Source organism: Dunckerocampus dactyliophorus, chromosome 8 (genome assembly GCF_027744805.1).
Source record: "Dunckerocampus dactyliophorus isolate RoL2022-P2 chromosome 8, RoL_Ddac_1.1, whole genome shotgun sequence".
In the NCBI taxonomy this organism is placed as follows: Eukaryota; Metazoa; Chordata; class Actinopteri; order Syngnathiformes; family Syngnathidae; genus Dunckerocampus; species Dunckerocampus dactyliophorus.
This window is the reverse complement of record NC_072826.1, coordinates 10,721,053-10,745,918: the sequence shown is the minus strand read 5'-3', so window position 1 is coordinate 10,745,918 and position 24,866 is coordinate 10,721,053. Positions and strand designations below refer to the sequence as shown.

Sequence of the window (24,866 nt, the reverse complement as noted above, 5' to 3'; positions counted from 1 at the left end):
TTCCACGTCTGCTCATTCAGCAAAAGGGTGAAAGCAACTGTTCTTGCCAGGAGCACAATCACAGGTTGTGTGTGTATGCACTGTGCCTGTGTCAACGCATGCAACGCAGGGAATAATTCGATTTCAAGAAAAATTGCATGCTTACTTAGATTGTGGTTATCTTTCTTTTGTCTCTCCTTGGCCAGGGCACGGGCTTCTGCATCTTTGCAATAACAAAAAGTGATCAACTAATGACTGAGAAAACAAGTGTTACAAGACAGTACATTCAGGTACAACTTGGGTGAGAGTTCATTTGGCTAAATTAAGCTAGTGGCAGCCTGTTCTGCATCTTCATTCCTCAAAAGTCATGGAAAGTTCACTGTAGCATGTAAAGGAGCTGTAGCTACTCATGTGGACTTTCTGTAAGTACCCATCATGTGTGGTCAGGGGGGACAGGGAAATAAAAAATAACGATAACATAAAATACATATTAATATTTGTCCGCTGATCTGACTGATCCAGTCATTTTTAGCATTTTCTTAAGTAAAAATCGCTGAATTTGCGCATTTCATGATCAAACACGGGGCAGAAATCACAGATGTGGCAGTGACGAGCTGACCTACACCTCACAATCTGGGTTCTGTGGCCCGTGCCTGTTTCTGTCTCGGTACTGTCAAGATGTCGCCAATATAATGTTTGAAGAAAGATTTATTATACATTACAACTTTCTCCAGCCTGTGTAATGCGCCATCACTGGACAATAAACTGCAGAGAAAGGTGACTAGGTGAGGCAGAGAGTACTCTGCTGCACCTGGAGGGGTCGTACATATAAATCACCATCACTGGTAAGTACAGTGGGCACGGAGCAAAATTTGGGGGGAAAAATATGCCCCTAAAGTCACACAAAACCTCACAGCTTAGACCGTTGTCATGCATTAAAAGACCTCAGTTGAGTCAACATTAGATAATTAACTGTGGGGCTGCTTTTGTTTGGCTTTTTTGCAACAAAAAAAAGGGTAAGTCTTAACAAAGTCTGTCAAGAGAAGAAAAAAGGGAGAAGAAGCGGAAGTAAAAGAAACAGACCCTAGCAGTCACCACTTGTTATCAAATATAAGATAAAGTTTTGTTGTTTTAACAGTGGTTAAACTTTTTTTTTTTATTAAAAAAAGAAAAAGTCCTTGTTATTCATCAAGACTGAATATTTTATTGTTTTTACAGCTTGATATTTGATTGTAGTTAACTTATTTTTATGTGACTACCAACGTCTCGGAGTGGACCGTGTTCAACCTTGGAGGTTCCACTGTATGACTGCTATTAATTTGGCTTCAGATTGTTTTATCTTCTGAGCTGTACAGACGAGAGTCATTTACGATCATCGCCTGTCATCATGTTGACCAAGTACGCAAAAGGGTCGCACCTGAAAGTTCCCGTTTGATGGTCAAGTTGGCAGGACAGGAGTTGCTTGTCATTGCAATGGCTGGCCCCTTCATCCCAGGACCTGTGTACACATCCAGGTGGCTGCTGGACAAGGGGAGCTGGGGAGGACCCACATACAAACAAACACAATTAGAAGACATGTCATCTAAACCCAGAGTGCAGTCTTGACACAGGTGGAGGAATGATGAATAACTGAAATGTGAAATGTTAGCACCGAGCAAATGAAAGCCTAATGTCCACATCATGGGATGCCTTCCTCCTAAATGTAATGTCAAACAGAGTTAGTCATAAACACCGAAAGTCAAACACTGGTCAAATGGGCATTAACTTCAGATTCTCTATGCTTCCTAGACGCATCATTTAAAGCCTCACATTCCTGCTTAAGTACCTCTGTGTTCATGTTTAGTGTGCTGTAAAGTACAGATAGCTGAAGATAATGCAATAACATCACACCAATGAACACCCTGACTAATATACAGTAATGATTGACTGTCATCCTCTTGACAGTATCTTATCTCTCTTTATGGCTTTATTCTCTCCTCGGCCGTGTGCAGCCCCCACAAACGCGCTCGTAAAGTCTTGCACTTCAACACCAAAGCTGAAAGCTGTGATTTAGCATCGCGAAGTCCCCTAAAAGCCCTAATTTCCTTTTAATTGTGTCATTTATTGATTGACTTTTTAATTCCTTGTTACCAATCGCGTTTGACTCCCTGACGTGAGGGCAAACCGCTAATGAGGCCTGAAAGATAAAGAAGCCAAAAGGAAAAGATAGCTTATCTGCTGGCTACTGTGCAAGCTTGGACACACACGCATCTCCACAGATCCACCTCTGTGTGTAAATTGCATGTTCTGAAAGGTAAATTCAATATAAAACTATCAAATGAACCTGATGGTATTCTAATAATTACATTTCATTCATTCAGGAGCCAACTCAACTGTCGTTGGGGGAGAGGTAGACTACACCAATCACATGACAATAATTACCATGTGTTTCATTTGGTTGTAATGAATAATAATTCTAGGGTCGCAAGAAAGATTTGTGCCATGTTGCAATGCAGCATCACGGTCATGTGCAATATGCTTTTCAGTTACCCCTTTCTGACCTACATACAGTATTTTCCTTACTATATTCCGCCCCCAAAAAACATAATTTAATGGGGCTGTATGGCTTCAATGTCCACCCATTTCACTAACACGGCTGTGCCTGGTATTCAGCAGTGTTCCCGGCTCTTACTAAACTTTGAGATTCCAAGAATTCCAAGACTATGCCTCTTTAATCCCCATCAGGATTAGCAGGTGAGTTTCTCTCACTGGTTTGTCAGTTGGGAATAAAGCTTTTTTTCCCCAGTGGATTTTAAAGCATATTTATTATTTACACTCCCATATAATACACTTCACATGGAAACTCCCTGATCTCAGGGCTAAAAAGAGTCTTTAATCTCTTTTTGGCAGGTCATTTAGTGCGCAGGCTTCACACCCACACATGCCTCTCAGTGTTGATCAATATTCTAATGTAATCAATCAATCACCGGGATGTTGAATTACATGTTGTCACACAATGGTATGCAGACAAATGCACCCTGATTAAACCAATCATCATCAGAAGGCATTACATCAACCTTTCACAATATTTACTTGTGAAATTAAATCAAATGTTGCAACATTTATGTCAAAGTATCCCAAAAAGAGACAAGTTTAAAAAGCCATCCCTGCCCCCACTCATGTGCGTCCTCTTTTAATCAGCGACCCGAGGCTGAGCGTTAAGAGATGGCACCGAGTCGGTCCCAATTCACAGTCTTCGACCAAGATAACCAACAACACTGACCGAAACATGGAGTTTTACAATGACAACGCGTCAGCATCTTACCAGCTTAATTTGTTCTCCTTCAAAAACTTCCACAATGGCATACGTCTTATTCATCTCCTTCATCCTCTACTCCCCGAGCAAGGTCGGGGGGCTTCTTCGTCCTCGCACCGAAAGGCAAGCTGTGCTGGGACACTGACCTCAGCAGCACTGATCCAATCTTTCTTCTCGACCCTCCTCTCTCCACCACCAAACAAGAGTGAACTTTCCCCTAACTGGACTTTCAGCCTGTTTTCCTTTTGCACAAATTGCCCTCATCCCCCTTCCCTCCTCCCTGCTCCCCTCCACCTCCTTCTTTCCAAACATCTTGTAAACAAGTTGAACTCTAACTGCTGGCAGTTTAATTGTTAATTCCTAGTTGGGCTCTTCCCTCCCGTCTTCAATTGACAATTTTTTTGCTACAGTGCATAACTCTGTCCAGCATGTCCAAATCAATAAAACCACTGGGTTTATGTAAGAGTGTGTGCTTTTTTGCCAAGACATTACAGCTTCTTGGTAAATATGCTTTTGTCAAATTTGTACGGCTTGTGATCACATTTTTATCAAAACCAAGGGTTATAATACACCCTTTGAAACATTATCTAATTATTATTATTATTCGTAAAGTGATACAAATGCTGGGAATGTATGAAGAGACATTTGTGTCTTTTTATGCAATCAAACAAAAATGGATTTTTTTGTTTTTTAAGTGTTGGCAAACAAAAAAAGATTAGCAAACAAAAATAATGGATTTGGAATTTAAAAAAAAAAACTATTTTTCTGATTTTTTTAAAATGCTGTATTTGTTCACAAATCAAAAGTTGAAAACTTTATGAATTTCAGAAAACGAAAAGAAAATGTACAGTTTTATGAGACTTTTTTTAAATTTGTAAACAAAAGCAGTTTTTGTTCTAAATTTTGGTTTTGTTTGCAAATCTTTTTTGTTCCATTTCAATCCGTTATTTATTTTTGTTAATGTTTTTTTGCTTGCAAATAAATTTGTGTTATATTTAAATGTTTTTTTTTGACTGCATAAAAAGCCCAAAAAATTGTATGAATTTGAAATGTTTTTAAAAATCTTTGCAAACCAAAAAAGGTTAACAAACCAAAATAATGGATGTGAAATAAAAAAAAAATTAAAAGATTTGCAAACCAACCTATTTTTACCAATCTTTTTTAATGCTGCAAAAATGTCAATAAATCAATGGCAGCACATTGGACAACTGTAACACTAAATTTGCAATTCATCTCCAGTAGGTGTGAAAATAACTGCGAGGTCAGTCAGGAATACAGTGAAACATCAAACCATGACAAACACTGCACCACATGACTGTGTATTTATTTCAGTAATGTTTTGATAAGAAGAATTATTATTAAAAAAACTCTATTACATTCATAAGACGTGGAGATGGAAGCAATAACAGTTGTAACAGCTCTTGTGTGAAGACTTTCTGCAAGATAAAGTGGAGGAAATTTTGCTCCATTCATTCAGAAAAACCTTTATGAGGTCAGAGGTCAGTGATGTTGACTCACAATTTCTGTTCTAGTTCATCCCACAGTTTGGGCTCTCAGGTTTCTCCCCAAAATTTTCCACAAGGGAAAACCAGAGGAACCGCAGAATTTATAATAAAACAGATGACACATTAGGATTCCGAGGAAATTGATGCATCGATTTAGAGGTGTGTCACACAATTTTTTCCATAAAGCATATTTCAGAACCTTAATTCATTAGTTCTTACTGGCTCCACTTACCGTGTTGGGCATCTGGATGGGGTCTATGTAGGCCTGGATATCATCGTAACTAGACTGCATGCTGATTATGTCATCGATGACATCATCCATCTGCAAAAATACATTGTTATGTGATTATTATCATGATCTATAATTATTCTCATGACAAAGAGCACAGAGGAACAACATTTGTACACAGTCTCCTGTTAAGATATCAAGGTCTTCAGGTGAACTCACCTGCAGGGGCATGTTTCATTCGAGAAAAGATTTAAAAGGTGACTTCTGCCCCATGGAGCCTAACTGCTTAGACTATTCTCTCTCAGTGAAACTGACCAGAGGCTGAGAGTTACAAGAAGAGAAGTCTTGGTCAAAGTCTGTCAGGTTCAAAGGGCCTTGGCAGAGTGCTTTTTCTCTGTCACTTGTTAAGTCGTAATTGCTGCCACAAGGCCATAATGGAGCATTTAAACTTCAATGAAAGCCATTCTCAGTTAGTGTCAGTTAGTCAACACATTCATTTAGGCAACTACTGTGTGCACGACACAAATGCAGTTTATACTGCCGCTTCAGCTTACCATAGGCCAGTGAAGTCATTATGATGCTTCATAAAATGTGAAGATAATGGGGATAATATTCAAACCTCATAATGTTATATATGTGTGCAATAAGGTCATGTTTCAGGGATATTTCTTCAAACTACAGTATATGACATGACCTGGAGTGAATGTTTACAGGTTCTCAAACATCCCACCTCTTTCTCGTGGCTGGAGCTAATGTTGAGCATGGCCATAGGGCTGTTGGGTGCACTGTTGCCACTCATGAGCTGCTCAGCGCGCCTGTGTGGAGACTGGAGTGGAGGGGGTAGAGATGCTGAGCCCCCCGTGGGCCCAATGGCTGCAGGAGGAGATGGTGGCATCGGCCCGGCTACAGCGTGAACCATCTAGAAACAAGTGATAGATAACACAGAAATAACAGTAATTCCACTGATGAACTTATGATGATTCGAGTGTGCATTCAAGTTATGCACACTACAAAAAGAGCACTGATGGACTGTTGAGTGTCGGGAAGAAAACAAATGCACTGTTTTTAAAGTCCAAAATTATTAACTGTTTAGATCTGGTGACATTTAAAATGGCACAAGTGATATTTACTGCTAGTAAAAATCCAAAAAATTCAGAAAGAAAGAGATGGAAAATATAATTTGAAGGGTAAACTTAATTTAAAACAGCCTAATGTGATTGCCTAAAGTCCACTGTCATCTCCACAGTTAAGCGGATTCAGTTCCAGGTTGTTGTGACCACACCAGGAGACCAGCTGATCCACCTCGCGTCTATAAGGAGATTCGTCACCATCACTGATGAGGCCAATGACAATGGTGTCATTTACAAATTTCAGCAGTTTCACAACTGGATCACCTGAGGTGCAGCTATTTGTATAGGGTGAAAAGAGCAGAGGGGAGAGCACACACCCTTGGGGGGCGCAAATGCTGATGGTCCGAGAGCTGGATATGGTGCTCCCCAGCCTGACTTGCTGCCTCCTGTGAGTCAGGAAGCTGTTGATCGATTGACAGGTGGAGGGGGGCACAGTGAGTTGGGTGAGCTTCTGAAGGAGGATGTCTGGGACTATAGTGTTGAAGGCAGAATGAAAGTTCACAAACAGGATCCTGGCATACAGTATGTCCCTGCAGAGTCGAGGTGTTTCAGGATGGGGTGCAGCGCCATGTTCATTGCATCCCCGACACACCTGTTTGGCTGGTAAGCAAAGTGCAGGGGATCCAGCAGCACTCCCCGTGCGAGCTCCCCGCACAATGACACAGCAGTCCGAGCCCAATGGGAAGGAACTACTGTACCGCTGTAGCTATGGAGCCAAATATCCAACATCCAAAACTAACTTCACCACTGGACACCACAGACATGTCTGCATGGTGATGTTGCGTTTTCTTCTTGGTGGCGGGAGTCAAGTGGCAACTAGCTTTGAGGCATATTACCACACCTGCCATATTGGAGTGTGGCCCAGGGTTACGAACGTTATACAGCAACCAACGTTATACGGCAACCAGATCGTCCCGATCTCGTGGCGGAAGCCCATATTAGCTGATCAAAAAATTCAAAATACAGCGAATCGGCAGCTGATCCCAATCCTGAAGATCGGATTGGGACGTCCCTAATAAAAAAATGGCGTAATTTATTAATTACACATCTCCTGATGATCATGTGAGGATGTTAGTATGTGTTATATTATGTATTCTTTAGTTTTGCATTGTATATTGTTGTGTATCATGTGATTATGTATTGTGTAATTGTGTTTTGTATGTTATTATGAATCTGTATTAAGCATAATGTAAATATCTTTTTAATATGTTTGCAGGACACCACCAACTTTTGCTCTTCCTGCTTTCAGGTGCATTCTTTTGTTGTTTTTTTTTTATTTTCCAGATGACTTTCATTTTTAGTACAGCTATTTCGTTTGAAATCATCTTGACAGAAACTCTTTTATTTTATATTATTACTGTTGTGTTCTAAATAAAATAAACGAAGGAACGAATGATGGAAAGATACCTGTTTGGTGGCAAAGGTGGTGGAGAGGTACTCTTTCACCTGCTGCCTCCGAGATTGACGGATGTGGTAGTCTGTAGGATTCTCAAGGTGGGTCTGTACCTGCATTAGAAAGAAAAGCTAAAGTCATGGCTATGGAGGAAGAAGGTACAGTTGCTTGCCTGGCCCAACTGCAGCCCTCTTGTAAAATTGGTAAAGTTGGTTATTCTTATTTATGTAGTTGTACAGTGAAATTAACATGGGGTTATATCAAAATTGAATTTTCATTCAGTGCAGTTGAACATGTTAAATTAAACTACAGTATATGAACAACATTTCTGACTCACTTTGTAAATAAGTTTATCATTCAATGAGGCCAGTGACTCTCCTCTTAATTCTTCATCATAACAATACATTTTTGAGTATTTTAAACTTGCTTGCCATTAGCCACTTGGCAATGGTTTACTTAAAACTAACGAATGAGAGCAAATTGCACGTTTTCATGACTGTGTTTTGTGAGGCCCTCACAATTTTATGGATAAAATAGACAACATTTCCACAGATACACTTCAACATCTTGTAGAAAGTCTTCCTGGAAATATATAGTAAACAGGCACATATGGATACACATGTCGAAGTTACAAACACCTTGAAATGCATACTGTGTACAAACACACCCTCAGAAGGCACAGAAGCATCTTTGGAATCAGGCGAAATGTCACTCGTGTCTTATCAGTGACAGTCTGACTCAGCTTATCTACATCACTACTGTCTGTCCTATCTCTAAACATGTTCAACCACTCTTATCTTCTGTACATGTCTTCTTGCCTGCTCACTGTTCGACCAGATAGTGCATTTCCATACCTTATTTCAAATATGTCCTTCCTGAGCAACTCTCTGAGACAATGGAAGCTGACACCTCCACTGCAGCTTGGTGCCCACGCCTCATTACGTGAAACATGAGTGGATTTACAGCTTAATGCATCCCCCAAAGTTCCTACTGTTTCCTTAGGCTCTCCCATGGCCTATTATGTTATTCCACAGCTACCAAGAAAAACTAAGCCTTATAAATTTTTCTGAAATGTCCAAATACTCCCATACTCCCATCAGTAAATAATAGTCAATTAGTTAATTAGTCTAATATCACATAAACTGCAGAGTGATATATGATATTTAATCCTACCAAAACGCCATGTATCATCTAACAGCAGGGGTGGCAAACTTGTTTTCATTGAGGACCACATTGCAGTTATGGCTGCCCTCACAGGGCCACTTGTAACTGTCCATATACAGGTATATGAATATAAATATGAATATAACCTCATGATATTATCATACAATTGCCCATGCATTTGATTATTATATTTTTACTAACAAACTGATGGATAACTTGCTTGGAAATGAGAAGCTAAGTGAAAGGTGTCAAGCAAACATTCAAGTATTTCTTTTTGATAACAAAAAATGCCTGGAATATGTTGTTGCATGATCAGATAATATTAAAGTTTAGAAAAACTGCACGCTTTTTCTGTCACAATGAAAGAATAAATACATTTCGAAGGAAAATGGTGAAGTGCATGATTGACACACATTATTCCCAGGCTTTCGCGGACCACATAAAATGATGTGGCGGGCCGCATCTGGCCCCCGGGCCTTGAGTTAGACACCTGTAATCTACAGTGATGATTTTCTATAGTCCAACTGACCTTAAGAACCTCCACGGGGACCTGCATGCTTTGGTAGTTCTGCGGGGCGCTAATTGCTGCGCTGGGCGCAGGTGGTGCAGCCATTCGATGCTGCATGTATTGTAGGGCTGCATTTTGCTGCTGTTGCCGCTCACGCTGCTCCTCCTGCTGCAGCTGGTCTCGCATCAGCTGAGGAAACAAATGTACACAATTAGCATGCATGCATACAACTATGGGGAATAATGAACAATAATAAATGCTGACTATATTTATCAGACCATCCTATTGAAATATAACAGTAATACCTGCTTAAATAGTTGCTGCTGAATGGCAAGGTAAGGCAAGTTTATTTATAGAGCACAATTCATACAGAAGGTAATTCAAGGTGCTTTACACAAAAAAGATAAACATAATTCCATAAAACATAAAAGTAAAAATTAATTCAAAGTGAAGAGTGCAGATAAAATACTTTCACTTGTCATATACACAGTTGAATACAAATGTCATCAGCCTGGATTTGAACATGTTGAACAAGTTGGGGATTGTCGCACATCTTCTGCAAAACTGTTCCAGATTTTGGCAGCATAAAACTGAAACACAGCCTCACAGTGTTTAGTTCTGACTCTGGGCACCCGCAGGAGACCACCCCCTGAGCTTTTCAGAGCCCCGAGATGGCTTATGTGGTACTAACATGTCAGAGATGTACTTTGGTGCAAGGCCATGAAAAGACTTGTACACAAGCAGAGCTGTCATAAAGTCTATTCTCTGAACGACAGGAAGCCAGTGCAGACACCTGAGCACTGGACTCACATGGTCATATTTCCTGGTTCTAGTCAGGACTCGAGCAGCAGCATTATGGATGTACTGCAGCTGTTTTACAATTCATTTAGAGAGCCCGGTGAGAAGGCCGTTACAGTAGTTTAGCCTGCTGGAAACAAAGGCATGGATTAGTCTCTCTAAATCTGGTTTAGACACTATTCCCTTGAATTTGGCAATATTTTTTAGGTGGTAAAAAGCTGCTGATGTTATTGATTTAATGTGGCTGTTAAAAGTTCAGGTCTGAGTCCATTATTACCGCTAGATTCCTAACCTGATGATTAGGTTTTAGAGAGAGAGTCTCAAGGTGACTGATAACACTTTCTCTTTGTTTCTGTGGGCCACAGACAATGATTACAGTTTGGTCTGAGTTTGGCTGGAGAATATAGTTTTGCCGATCTGTTTGATGAAGTGACACAGTAAAGAATATCTTCTCTTTTACGCTTGTGTCCCTTACCTGCATCCGCAGACCAATGCGTGAGGCCATTGCTGGAGGGCGAGGGGGCAGGGGAGGGCGAGACGAAGTCAGTGTACTGCAGTCCAGTCCGAGAGGTAGTGTAAACTGTGATAAAATGCACAGTCAAAAAAAAAACATTTTTTTTGTGACATCTGAGAACATGCATGCATAAGCATGAAGAAAATGCAACCATAAGACATAACAGTATTGATTACAATCTGGGTTTTTGTAGCGATTCCAAGACAAGCCAAAAAGGAAAAAAAAACGGTAGGAAATACGGTAGTGTTTGTACAGGAGCCTCATTGAATGTAAAATTGTTGCTAGATTATAGAAGACGTGAGGGCAAGTCTGCATTTGTTTTGACTCTCCCAATGTTGTCACGCTCTGTGAGTTAGCCTGCGTGACAGTTTGGTTTATGTTCTCTTTTACACCTTAGTTCCTGTTTCATGCCCTTATTTTGGTATTACTTCCATTTTTGCTCCGTCCTTTTGTTTTGCCTGCTTTGCCTTTCTGTTCTCTCACACCTACTGCTAATTTGTGTTTTGGGATTATTTGGTTCAGACGGTAGCTTTGAGTCGCCATCGGAGCATTGTAAATGTTACTGCTCAGCGTTGGATCCCTGCTGCTGCACGGAAGCTATCTTTAATCAATCAACATTTACCTGCAATCTGGTCCTGTCTCTCTGCATCATGGGGTCGCGCCACAATACCAACATGCCAAGGCGTGACAAATGTCTTATTTTTGCTTTTACCTTCACTGAAGACGTGATTTTTGAAATTACTGTTCCCAAAGACACAATGTGGCAGTGAGATCAACCAACACCATCCATCGTTCTGTTTTTCCATGAGTTTCCATGAGTTATTGAGTTATTTCAATAATAATGAAGAGGTCACATGGCACTCATGTGCTTTTCTTCTATAGTCATGTGAGCAAAGGGATAATGGTGAACACCCCTTAATCTTTACAGCGCCTCCTTCTGTTTTCTCTCACACACAGTCTTAGCTAAGTCTTACACAAACTCAGTGGGGAGTCCCAAGACTGATACAGTTCCCCTTTCTGCAATGACATGTGTTCATTGCATGTCTGCATGACTAAGCTGGGCTGGAGTCAACAAAAGGTGTGATGGGAAGTGACTGATGGTCTACTTCATTTTCCTTGCCTAAGTGTTGTTTTGACAGACACAGAAACAGTCACGTCAGGGTTTAACGACCAATCAGAGCCAAACTCAGACACTGGATGTTCATGGTCACGAAGAGGAGAAAGACGGAGGGGAAAAAAGACAAAGAGAGAGAGAAAAGGTCATTGTGCGTGAGGTACAATAAGAAGGGCAGCTCCTATTGAGAAAGGCTGAAGCTGCCTGTTGTCCAAAGTGTACATTTCAGCACCCGAGGGGGCATACACTGCCCGCTTTGTGCCCGTTGGATAGCCCACATGAAAAACACACACCCATCAGAACGACAAATTGAAACACTGACATTCAACCATGAACGTGCACTCAAATTGGGAGTTTGATGCTCTTACATTTTGCAAGAGCTCTGTAATAGTTGCTGTCCTCAAGATGCTTACTTGATCAAACACTAAATTAAATCAGCGAGTGCACTCAGAAATGGTGGAGTGATCGTGGAATCCATAATGTAGTGATTTGTTTGAAGTCTGGAAAAAAACATTTTTCATAAGCTTGGCACAAAAGTTGATTATTATCTTATTGTACTGTACTGTTGAGTGAGGTGCCAATCAAAAAGGTTCAGAGTTTATTAGGTAGCGTGAAAATATAATAATAATAATAATATATAAATATGTGAAAATATCGCAAATGATGAAAGTGTGCAGCAGTGGTCGGTGTATCTTTATGGAAGTAAGGCTTGGTGTGGACTAAGCAGGGTCTCTGCAGGTTTGACCAAGTCAAATTTAAGACTTTTAAAGACTTTTTTAAGACATAATGAATACAGACCCAAGTGGTTAAGTGGGTGTTGCTTGTTGCTCAGTGGAGAGTAAACGGTTTATACCACTTATCCTCGATTCCTGTCTCCAGTTGCATTTTTGGTCAGAATAATGAATTTTTTCTGCTTTTATAAATAGATAGAATTTATATTAAGCATAATTTAGTTCGGCCTGTTCTCTTTCTGAAGTGGTCTGTTGAGAATCGCCTCCCTCTGGTCAAGTACTGTACATACAGTATTATATAACTAGTGGGTAGCTTTCCAACAATGACTAAGCCATGATATATATAACATTTATGCGCTACATATGCATACACGGTAGCGGGATATCACTTCCTGATCTCTCATGGTGACACACTGCTACCAGGCAGTATAACCTCCCACACTGGCCTTCCCATTGCCAAGCATCCACTGGGGGAAGCAGGCATCTGTGACGCAGTGCTGGGACAGCGCGGCCATTGTGTGTCTTGATGCTGTGATGTCACAAGCCCTGCACTTCAAACACTGAGTGCCAGTGGGAGGACACAGAGCGGAGGAAGCAGGGGTCAGAGGTCACAGATTAGTCACTAAGATGTACGTATGTCAACAGAGGTGTGCACACCATGGAAGCCATTAAACTGCTCACATCTTGTGTCAAGGAGGTCAGCTTTCACTTCCTGTTTGTATATACACGTTCCTAATACACATACCTGTACACAGCAACGTGCATACACTGGAAAGTGCGCATACACACACACACTTGGGGGCAGTGTGGGGCCACGGCACCTGGATTTACAGATATGGTGTTAATTTGTGTGTGTATGTATTTTTAGACATACCAATGCCAAGGAAGGGCTTTTAGCAACCAAAAACAGTGGTAACAAATAGAAAGTGCATGGACACAAACAAGGACCTTAAAGGTGCCCTTTCTATGGCTAAACCATGCAAAGTATGCATTTGTAGTCGCACAAGTAGTTTCATCACATTTTCAAAGTTTCAAATTCCCCTTAAAAACACAACCATAAAATTGAAGTATGACAGCCTCACTGCACAAGCATACACACACTTTTACTAATGACTAAGATGACATCCTCTGTCTCTGTTCTGCTTTTCAGGAACATAATCCTTTTAAGCATACATGTTTTTTGTCATACTGTTATGCACATGTGTTTGTGTGTAGCTAGAGTGCATGAACAAAAGTACCGCTCACACTATGTTTGGTAAGATTATGTGACTTGGCTGGCACTGCAAATATGATCACACAAACACAAACAGATATAGCCCTTGACGACAAGAGCACACCAGACACAGTGGATGCAGACAGCTAGACACACAGGCAGGCAGCTCATGTTTACAATGGACACCCAGGCCCAGTATTCTGGGCTTTAGCTACAAAACCATCTCCATTTACACCCATTATTTGGAGTAAATGTACTGTACCACATAGATCAGGGATTGTTGTGATTGAGAACACGTAGGGGATAGGATGGATGACTACAAGGATGCATTCTACAAATAATTAATAATACAATCATTTTCACCCCATAGCAATAACAGATTTTGATAAATGAATAATTACCTTGTTTGAGAGGGAAAATAGTTTGCAAACAGGAATTCGCTCTGCCTCTGCTGCTGACTACATGTCTGGATGCTGAAGCATGATGACAGTGAAGATGGAGGAGACGAAAAAAAAACACAAACAGGACAGAAAGGACAGAAAAGAAGCTTGGTTACAAAATGCAAATTGTACTGTATAATCAGCGGTTTTGAAAGTGTGGGATGTTGAGCCTCCTCCACTAAGAGGAGACATTTTGAATATATTATAGCTATTGCTGTTGTTGTTTTACTATTGTGTTTGTTTCCCAAACATTGTTAGATTTGTTTTGGGGTTTTTTTAAAGTCTGAAGACATTTTCGATGATCACATTTAAATTGAAGGCTACTCATAACCTCTTATCATTTCCCTATTAAAATAATTTCCTTTTCACAACCATGTAAAGTCTTAATGGCAAATCAGAGACAATTTTGCCTTTAAAAAGGTGCTGTCTGCCTTGGTTAGGTATTGGATGAGAGGGCGCTAACTTTCAAATGTGTACTGTATATTCCGCCCTCTTCCTGCTCCGACGCTGTAAACCACGACCCACGTGACACACACGCACACGTATTTGTTATGTTTGTTGTCAGCTCTCAATAGTGATATGGCAAAGTTTAGCTACTAACATTAGCTATCATTGAATGTATGCCTTTTATAACCACATGGTCATTCCTTTAAGGGACTGCTTTTGCGTGTGTGCACGCAACGAACATGTGCACGTATATGACACAGCAGTGAGTGAAAGCCATGAACGGCAATTATTTCATTAGGGACAGTTGTAACTTCAAATGGTGACAAACATAGACATGTGCTTGATCGATCTGTTCTTTTAACAACTATTTGCAATATCTGCTAGCCGGGTGGTGTTCTTGTATTTTTTGTTTTTAAAAAGAAGTGTAGTTTGGAGCTAAAGAGCGACAGTATCCTTAACATGTAGATAATAGGGCTGTCAAATGATAACATTTTTAAATCCGATTAAACACAGTTTATAATTAATTAATCATGATGACTCACCATTATCTACTATGTCTGAAATATGCCCATTTGTACTGTATTTAATTAACAGAAAGATAAATGACAGGACAGGATTATATAGTACAGTATATCTATATTTGTATGTATTAACAGCTCCAAATGAGCACAATATGTCAATCAAGCTACAACTACACAAGTCTAAAAATCTATTTGTCTAACACTAGTCTTTTTAATAGTAGCAATGTTATGACCAATGAGGGGTTGCGCTCATCGCGTAATTTAAGTTAAATTTACTTGTTTTCAGTAGTAAGAATATATACTTCATGTTTTTCTTTAGCTTCCTGTTTATTTACACACACACACACACACACATTATAAAGCCATTTCTGTGATGTTCGGAGTGTCCTTGAATGCATCTCTCATTCTTGTAATGAGAACGAGGAAGTGTCGTGCCCAGGATGAACAGACTCGAGACATGTGTTAGTTGGAGATACAATACAGGGTGATGGAATTGTACTGCTGTTGATGTGTTCAGGTCAGACTGAAGTTATAAAAGAGCGTCAGACTCTGTGAGACTGTGCTCCGTCTGCCGTCACAACAGAGAGGTGTGCTTGCTCTGGTGCGCATGCGCTAATTACACTAAAATATGTAACGTAATTCATGGAATAAATTAGTTACTGCCGCCAATGCGTTATTTTTGACAGCCCTAGCAGATAATAATTTTTCTTTATTTTTTCAATCTCCAACGCAAAGTACTCTGGTGCCCCCCGCCTTCCATGTTTGAATGGGGAACACGACAGGTGCACACAAGCCACAGAACAACTTTTGAAGAGTGTAGGCAGTGAAAGCAAGGAAGCAACAGACCATGGTGAGATACTGAGTAGCAGCACAGAATTATGTGAAAGGAAATATGTATATACAGTATATGTATATACTGTATATGTATATATATTTTAAATATGAAATATGGGTTTAAAAGGAGATTTCTTATAATAGAGTGTTAATGAGGCCTAATGTACATTTTTAATGTGTATGTTATAGGTTGGTGAAAGAGTGCAAAAAGTGCATCTTCATATAAATTGCCATCATAAAGATGAACATTTCTGCCAAGTTGCCAACTTTCTGAAGGCCATCAGAATTCGTCTGCCTTAACCGGCCATAAAAAGCAAAATAAAAAGCCCATTAAGGCACAGGAAAGACAATAGATAAGCATCATAATCAAAATACAGTGCATCACTTCCCTTTTCTTCCTTCAGTTATCACAACTCCTACTTTTGTCAGAGGTGAAGCAACTTCCTCTACAGACAACACAGAAAAAGGACCAAAGTTTGCATGTTATTTTTCTTACAAACTCTGAATATAAAGCTTAAAACAGATAAAATTAGTTAACTCTACAGCAGGGGGGGGTCAAACTCGTTTTCATTGAGGGCCACATCACAGCAATGGCTGCCCTCAGAGGGCCGCTAGTACCTGTCAAAATATATGAATATAACCTCAGGATATGATTACACAATTGCCCATGCATTTGATTATTATATTTTTACTAACACATTGATGGATAACTTGCTTGTGAGACTGTCAATGTGCCAAGCAGACATTGAAGTATTTATGTTTTATAACAATCAATGCTTGGGATATCTAGTTGCGTGTTCAGATAATATTAAAAGTTTAGAAGAACTACACGCAGTACGTTTTTTCTGTCAAAATGAAAGAATAAATACATTTAGAAGGAACAAGGTGAAGTGCATGGTTGACACACATTATTCCTAGGCTTTCGTGGGCCACATAAATCGATGTGGCAGGCCACATCTGGCCCCGGGGCCTTGAGTTTGAGACACGCTCTAGACAATGTTGAAAAAAATCAGAAAAGCAGTCAATCTGAATTCAAAAAATGAAAATTACCATTCCTCAAGTCTAACCAAACTGGTTGGACAAAAATCATTTACAGAACAGAGTGCACAGGTATTCACGCTCAGATCATGAGATACGCAGCCTATGACTACAAACACTTGGATGCAACCAACTATTAGAACAAGAAAAGGTAGATCCAAACATTAGCAAACAGTTGTTTTCAACAATACAGACTGACTGATATCATTTTCATGGCAGCCAATCAGTACTGGATAATGTTAAATAACGTAATGTTTTTAAAAGTGCGAATTGCTGTTTCTTTTAACTTCATGTCACGAGAAGCACAAAATCAACTTCATCTTCTAAATGTCATTTCCGATCAAATCAGTACAAGTAAGTAGACACACAGCATTGTCGTCACCTGCCAGACTGCAATAAATGCTGCATGTGTATGTGTGAGCACAAATCCTTACCAACAATCGCCAACTATTCCAAAATCAACACATCCATGTGAAAGCTGCTCCTCCACGTGCCTACAGACGCGCTTGCTTGCTGAGCCTAACAAACTACTGCTAACAAAAGCAAGTTCAATGGTTGTGACGCCACCCCTCCTTCAACTGGCGGAGTTACAGTCACCATTCGTCATCTTCCTCGCTCTCTCTAAAAGCAGGCTCAGCTTCCTTCTCCTACTCCTCCCACTCCTCCCATTCCTCTAAATTAGTCTGATAGCTGGAGTCTACAGCCACAACATTCATCTCAAAAGTATTCTTTCTACTACGTGAAACTAAATGAAATGTACTCACATACTGTAATAAAAACCCCCACAAGTGCTCATATTGCCAAGGAGTTTTTTAAAGCCTAGTTCTTTAGTTAAACTTCCTTACAAGCAAATGAGCTGGAAACTCCAAAGTCACATGCCCCGAAAGGTGGTGCATTTTAGAGTTCAACACACAAATCCCGGGAAATATGCCCCCCAAAAAATGTGATGACGGCCATAGTAAGAGAATGGAATGTATTGTGATTTATAGAAAAGTGGTGCTCTGTCCTGGCAAGTCACAACAATATGGCTAACACAAAAATAAGTCAACATCAATAACAAAATAAAACTAGTACACTGCAGGGTTAGCTTAGCAGGGTTAGAGACTCTCATCCCAGACACACAGGGTTGCTGCAGCATCATGGTTAGTACTACGGGTGCACCGATGACACCGATTTCTGGACAATCACAGATCTTTAAAAAGATTTTGATTTTGGCCGATACCAATTTTTTTAAATAACTGACATCATATACCGTCAATGTTCCAATCTTAGTTTGTTGAAAAACATTGAACAATACCTGCGAAACAATACAAACTTGTTGTTTTAACTGCACATGAGGTGCTTCTCTCAAATCTAAATGAAAACTTTAGAAAATTGCTGTCCACACTACTAAATTATATCAGTTCCTTTCGTTTTTTGTTTTTTTTCACATTTTAAGAACAAGCAAAACTTGCACAACAGGTTACACTGCAGATCTGATTTGAGCCTCGAACCAAAAATAAAGTGCACAGCGACCAAAAATGCCAGTGCCATGAAGGACAAACAGCGGGCTGCTGCCTGGCACTTTGCTCCAGCGAGCTTAGCTTTAGCCTTAGCTTGATTGCTAGCTATCAGTCTGGCAGAGCAAAAGGGGACAGTGGCTGACTTTCAGTCCTTTGTGGAGGTACATAGGATTGGTTTCATATATATGGATCGGCCGATCGCCGAGCATCCAAAATTAAGAAAATAGGCAGGACAAGACAGTAACTGGCAATCTTACTTTTGTACTTGCTTAATATATGTCCCAAGAACATTAAAAGTTATACAAAACTAATAATATACGATAATACTGTGATTTCCCTTGAGGGGAATACTGGAAACCTGAGAAAATGTTGAAATAGTTGTACTACTACTAACACATTTTGACAAGACCATGATATGAACATCTATAATGTTGCGTCAGTATGTTGCATTCCATCAGGATGTGTTTTGTTGGTGAGCCAAAAGTCATGGCTAATACATTTTTAATAGATGAATGAAATTCCAAGTAGATGTCATTCAAACCATCCCTCCTCCTCCAGCTTCTTTCCAGGCATGTCCACTCATACATACTGCAGAAAAGTGTCAAGTGAGTATCTGATAAGGAAATACTGCATGAACACGTGACCATAAAGTACAGTATAGTGTGCCAATAAGGGAGCCTCCTAGTGGTAATTTTGAGCATGACAGAGTGATATTCAACAACTGGATGCAAAAAATATAGATAAACACTACAATATAAATATAATATACTCTCAGTTAAATTTAAAAGTCATATTTTAAAACTAGTATGTCCATTTCTGACAACAGACTATCAGTGAACATCTGTATAGGATGTACAACTGTTTAGAACATTGCATATACCTTCCTCACTTCCCTGAACGCACACAAACATTAGTGTCACTCCACTAGCAGTTGGTGCCTATCCCAACAAAGACCAACATTGGTCTGCATGCTTCAGCAGTACCCGGCTGACAAACATTCCTTGTTTGTACACAAAGCATTCATCAGCTGGGCCAGCTCCAGTTCTCATAGTGCCAGCAGTGTATTTACAGGGCTATTTCGGTCCAGGGGCAGGACCCCTTCAGGCCCTCAGCCTATTGGTTGGGAAAGCCGCATTCCTGTCAAGACTGGCCAATCCTAAGGTGAATGTGAAGGCGGAGAAATCATTATTGACCAAGGCAGCCTTGTACTCTTTTTACAATGGCTCTCACACACAGAATATATATATTGGCACATACTGTATATACAGGTATATATGTATATACTGTGTGAATGTATATTCTGTATATTTGTTTATGTATTTATTAATTTATAACGCACACATGTATATACAGTATATATACTGTACATGCACTGCCTGACCAAAAAAAGGACACCGCATGGATTTAACTAAGCAAATAGGGTGGGGTTGTTGCAGTTGGTCACATCTAGGTTCAGCAATGTTACGTGCACAAAGAATGATGTCAGCTGACTACCTGAATGTACTGAATGTTATTCAGGTTATTCCATCAATGGATTTTTCTCTTCGCTGATGGCACAGGCATATCCCAAGATGACAATGCCAGGATTTACTGGGCTCACATTGTGAAAGAGTGGTTCAGGGAGGACGAGAAAAGATTTTCATGCATGGATTGGCCACCACAGAGTCCAGACCTGAAACCCATTGAGAATCTTTGGGATGTGCCGGAGAAGACTTTGCACAGTGGTTCGAAGTCATCAATATGCAGAAACTTGTGGAAAATACCCCACAGCAAATGTATGCCGTAATCAAAGCCAAAGGCAGTCCAACGAAATATTAGCGTGTGTGACCTTTTTTTGGCCAGGTAGTGTATGAGGATATCAACCAAGCCTATTTCTGTGAATGGGGTGCGGGGGGAGGGTAGGTTTCCATTCAGGCTCACAATCACCATGGATGCAAAGTGGAGGAAAACAAATGACACATGTATAGGCCTAGATTTTAGCCCCATTGAAGGTGTCAAATGATTGTGCTGACATGTGGTGATGCTATGCTGACCAGGAATCTTATCTACTTGAAAAGGAACCAGTAGAAGCAAATACAAAGAAAAGTTTACCCTTCCAAAATGTTGTGTGCAGTGTATTAAATGCATTTTATTTATCAAATAAAGTGTGGCCTGACGTCTTACCTTCTGCATTGGTTTAAAGCCAAGGTCACAACCGGTCGTACGGGCTCCTATGGCCGGTCTATGTGCAAAAAAACACAAGAAACGCACGGACGGCGCGCGTGTGATGTGCTGATTTTCGAGCCGTAGGCCGCAGACCAGCAGCAGAGGTTCTTTGTCATGTCAAACAAACTCTACGGGCGCTTATGTTTTTTTCAGGTTGCAAGACAGATTTACGCACTTTGTGCGTCGTCTGTACAGTCAACGTGTGTCTTTTGTACGTTTTGCTGGTATCAGGTTTGGGCAAAATGTACATTTTTTTCGTATGTCGCACCTGTGGACTCCTATTTGTGTCGTGTGCCACATGTGCACCACACCTACGCAAGTTGAGATACTTCGTACGACCTCTATACGTGTCGAGAGCTTACTCCTTCATGTTCAACACAACTACGTTGTGTTAAGAAACCCAACAATATGGGGAACGGCAAAAATCACACAGCCAAAAAAATCATAATTCCGGTTTTGACACAGGCTTAAAACATTTGGTATTTGGAAAAAAAACATTTCCTGTTGATGGGCATGGGCTATGTTATTGCCCTTCAACTGCAATGCATTGCATCACCTATTGCGTAAAACTGAAAACAATACACTGGAACATCCACAGTCAAATGCCCCTGAGGTAGTACAAAACTTTCCGGTAGATCAAATCTTTCAGCAAAAATAGCAGCACACAATGCAATGCTCAAAGAATCAACTCTGGGCATGTTTTGTATATTTCCAGTGTTTCCATTATTTTACAGTTAATATTATTGTACATACATTTTATTTCCTTGGGGCGCAAATGGCACAGTTTGGTGAATTTTAGATGCACAGTTATGGATGGACGTTCCTATCATGGTAGTCTAAACCACATGATGTACATTCTTAGCTTTATTTTCCATCTAAAAAATATTAATTGTTCATCATTAACACTGTGTAAACAAATGGAAAACTATAAGTGAGCTCGTGTCAAAAAGAGAGCCTGCCAACCCACCCTGCAGCATTTCTCTCTGCATGGCTAAGAGTCACCATGCACAGCAAAATGGAATGGGAGGTATTTGGGAGATCAGGTGGCAGATAAGGGTCACACAAAATTAATGTTCGTCACTCTCTGCTGCTTTCTTTCTCAATGCGTAGAGTGCTTGGAAACTAATTGCTGTTACTGTATGTGCAAAGAAAGGGTTAAGCCCTTCAAACTTTGAAAAGACAAAAGGAGCATTTAAGAATATGTATGTAAAAACAAAGTGACACATAGCCTTTTATAGTATATATTTTCTGCAATGGGCTATGGCAAAACCAATTAAAAGGAGGCATTTTTAAATGTCAACTTAAATAGACGTTTTCAACCCTTTCATAATGCATCACAACATGAAAAAACACGCATGGTTTGCAGTAATAGTCAATTGAATATTAAAATTATAAAATGTCATCTCAGTCGGTTCAGTAGAAGCTATTTGAGTTAGTCTGTACCACGTGATATGATAACATGTCAAAACCAAGTAAATCCAGAACTAGCGGCACACCAGCCGTGACTCATCGGTAGGTCATTTAAAAAGAGCTGATTCAGCTGTATGCTGTAAAGAAAAGACTTTCTTTGAATGTCCAGCCAAATAGTGACAAATGGTGATTTGTCACTATTCTATCAGAGATAGAATAGTTTTATTCCACTAATGTAGAGCACAGCAAGTGTGTCTTGTAAATAAGTAAATGATCAAGAAAACATTGTACTTGTAATTGCCATGGACCTTTAAATGAGCATAAATCACAGAAAGACCCCTGCAGTTCATACAAACAACAAGCCAGCTGCATTGTGTGTGTGTGTGTGTGTGTGTGTGTGTGTGTGCTCCACAGATGCAATGCAAATGCCATATTTCTCACAAAAAAACAACAGGTTGTATAAGACAGGTTTTAGTCGGTGAGTCAAAAGAGGATATGAGAGAGTAGAAACGAGCTAAGATGGGGAAGTGTAGTCACACATTCAGCACATGCCCCAAAATATCCCACCCACACTCAACTCTGCTTGATCATGGGTCATTTTGTCAAATATCACATGCCAAACTGTCATTCCTCTGGTTTCTAAGAAGCAGCGGAACCTTTTGTGACAAAGTGATTTTTGTTGTGTTTTGTTTTGGGGTTTTTTTTAAGGGAAATCCAGTTAATCACGCAGACCCTGCCTTGTCTAGTCACGATGCCAAAGAAAACAGTCCCTGGCCATATGGCGGATCAAGCTGTATTTACACACACGATGCGCTTTCACACTAGCGTACATCCAGCCAACCCAGCCTCTGCGTGTGTGTGTGTGTGTGAATGCTTCTGTTTACATGATGAAAATTAGCCCCATCACTGACACTTAGCAACGGACATGAGCTCAATGAGGCTGAAATATGACCACTCACCATTGCACACTTTTCCATATGCATAGCTGACACGTTCGCCCTACTTTGTACACATTGACTCACATAAAGAATAAGCCAAAAAGCGCAATGCTGCAAGGACACAATATATAGTCTACTGAATAAGGTTTTTCTTGCTGCACTTGTTGCTCTCTTTAGTGGCCAGCAACCTCTCACCTTGCTGACTGTTGAGTGTTTTTACCGACCTCTGACGTCGCCCACTGTGCACACTTTGCAACCTCACAGTCTACGTACATCTGTCCCATTCTCAGCTGCACTTGTTTTGAAAATGAGAAACGTGTGAGTGCAATGCAACTACAGATACAGATACAATTTTCTAATTGGGATTATTTCGTCAAAATTGTATGTGGCCGCTAAGGGTTTGAGTCATACGCCCTTCTAATAACATTAAATGACATTTGGCAAGCAGCATGCACATTAAAAAAAAAGAAAGGTGACCATCAGGTGCACTTGCCAGCAAGAAACTGCGGAAACACTTCTTGTGTACTAGAAATGCAACTTTATAAACCTGAAATCTAGTTATGCATTCTTTCATTTGTTTTGGCATTGATAGGCGAGATACACTCACATGAGCACATCACATATACACTGACTAATAAGGGTGTCTCCATCCGATATTGATATCGGGCCGATATCAGCAAAAAAACAAGTATCGGATTATATCGGCCTGCATTTAAAATCTACCATATAGGCACTCCGATACAAGCAGTCGATTCCAGACTACGCTCCAGCGCTTCTAGCCAGCAGCGTCCGGATACAGCCCACGTGATCACAACAACAGCGTGTGCTAACGTGCTAACAAAGAAGCAAGTGGTAGGAGTGACATTGGCCGTGTTGCTGTATTTTTCTTTTAAGTTAAAAAAAGAAGTTGACTGCTGTCATACACAAGTTTTCCGCGGTGGCACAGAATCGGGGAAGTTTAATACGACCAACTTCATCTCGCATTTGAAGCAGCATCACACAGGAAACTCCTACGGGATGACAGGAAGTCATTAGCTACAACGGAAAAGGGCCATCGCCTGTCGATGGTGACAAGGCAACAAACAAGGCTTGCACCAACTGCTGTGCACTTTATTTTTGGTAAGAGGCTTAAATCAGGTCTACAGTGTAATCTGTTGTGCAGGTTTTGTTTGTTTTTATTGTTTTTATGTCTATTAAGTTGATGCTTGCTACATGGCTGTAAGTCAATGCTGATGTGTATTTTGTTTACCTAGAGACCCTACCCACAAAAGTGCAGCGAGTTATGACAGGTTCACATGTGTACACATATTTGTATTAGATTTTTATTATTTTACATGTCATTTTTGTTGAATTCACTAGCTAGGCACACGTGTGTGGCCAACACGCTAACCACTAGGCCACCGTGTGGCCCCCCAACATGGATATAGTAAGGGTAATTTTGCAGCTAGAGTATCTCACAAAAGTGAGTACAACCCTCACATTTCATCATTTTTATTACAGGATATCTTCTAAAGAGACAACACTACAGAAAGTAAACTTGGATATACTTTAGAGTAGTCAGTGTAGTATAGCTGTACTATCCTTTGAAAATAACTCAAAATACAACCACATCTGAATAGCAGGCAACACAAGTAGCAAGATAACTGTATCTTGCATGGTGGTTGTAGTGTCATGATCTGGGACTGCATGAGTGCTGCCGATGGTGGGGAACTGCGGTTCATTGAGAGGAAGATGAATCCACAAGCTCTGTGACGTCAGCTTGGAGGAGTGGAAAAGGATTTCAGTAATAACCTGTGCAGCTCTGGTGAATTCCATGCCCAAGAGGATTAAGGCAGTGCTAGATAATAATGGTGCTCACACTAAATCTTGACACTTTAGACACAATGTGGACATGTTCACTGCGAGGTGTACTCACTTGTATTGCTGGTTTTTTTACACAATAATGGCTGCGTGTTGAG

At 40.3% G+C, this 24,866-nt stretch overlaps 1 protein-coding gene across 9 annotated transcripts in view; it reads right to left on the bottom strand.

Moving 5' to 3' along the window:
* tfeb (transcription factor EB) overlaps nt 1–24,866 on the bottom strand; it is a 32,167-nt gene that overhangs the window by 5,283 nt on the left and 2,018 nt on the right. The window contains exons 1-10 of one of the 9 annotated variants that reach the window (XM_054785262.1): nt 17,288–17,462; nt 16,354–16,433; nt 13,975–16,261; nt 10,477–10,581; nt 9,225–9,392; nt 7,546–7,644; nt 5,739–5,927; nt 5,012–5,101; nt 1,397–1,514; nt 146–202 (exon numbers count right to left, since the gene is read on the bottom strand). In XM_054785262.1, coding sequence (XP_054641237.1) covers nt 146–202; nt 1,397–1,514; nt 5,012–5,101; nt 5,739–5,927; nt 7,546–7,644; nt 9,225–9,392; nt 10,477–10,506 — 751 coding nt within the window. In that variant the 5' untranslated portion in view covers nt 10,507–10,581; nt 13,975–16,261; nt 16,354–16,433; nt 17,288–17,462. Of the gene's footprint in view, nt 1–145; nt 203–1,396; nt 1,515–5,011; nt 5,102–5,738; nt 5,928–7,545; nt 7,645–9,224; nt 9,393–10,476; nt 10,582–13,105; nt 13,182–13,974; nt 16,262–16,353; nt 16,434–17,287; nt 17,463–24,866 lie in introns of those variants that run through there. The other 8 variants (XM_054785269.1, XM_054785261.1, XM_054785265.1 and 5 more) reach the window with 8 other exon arrangements.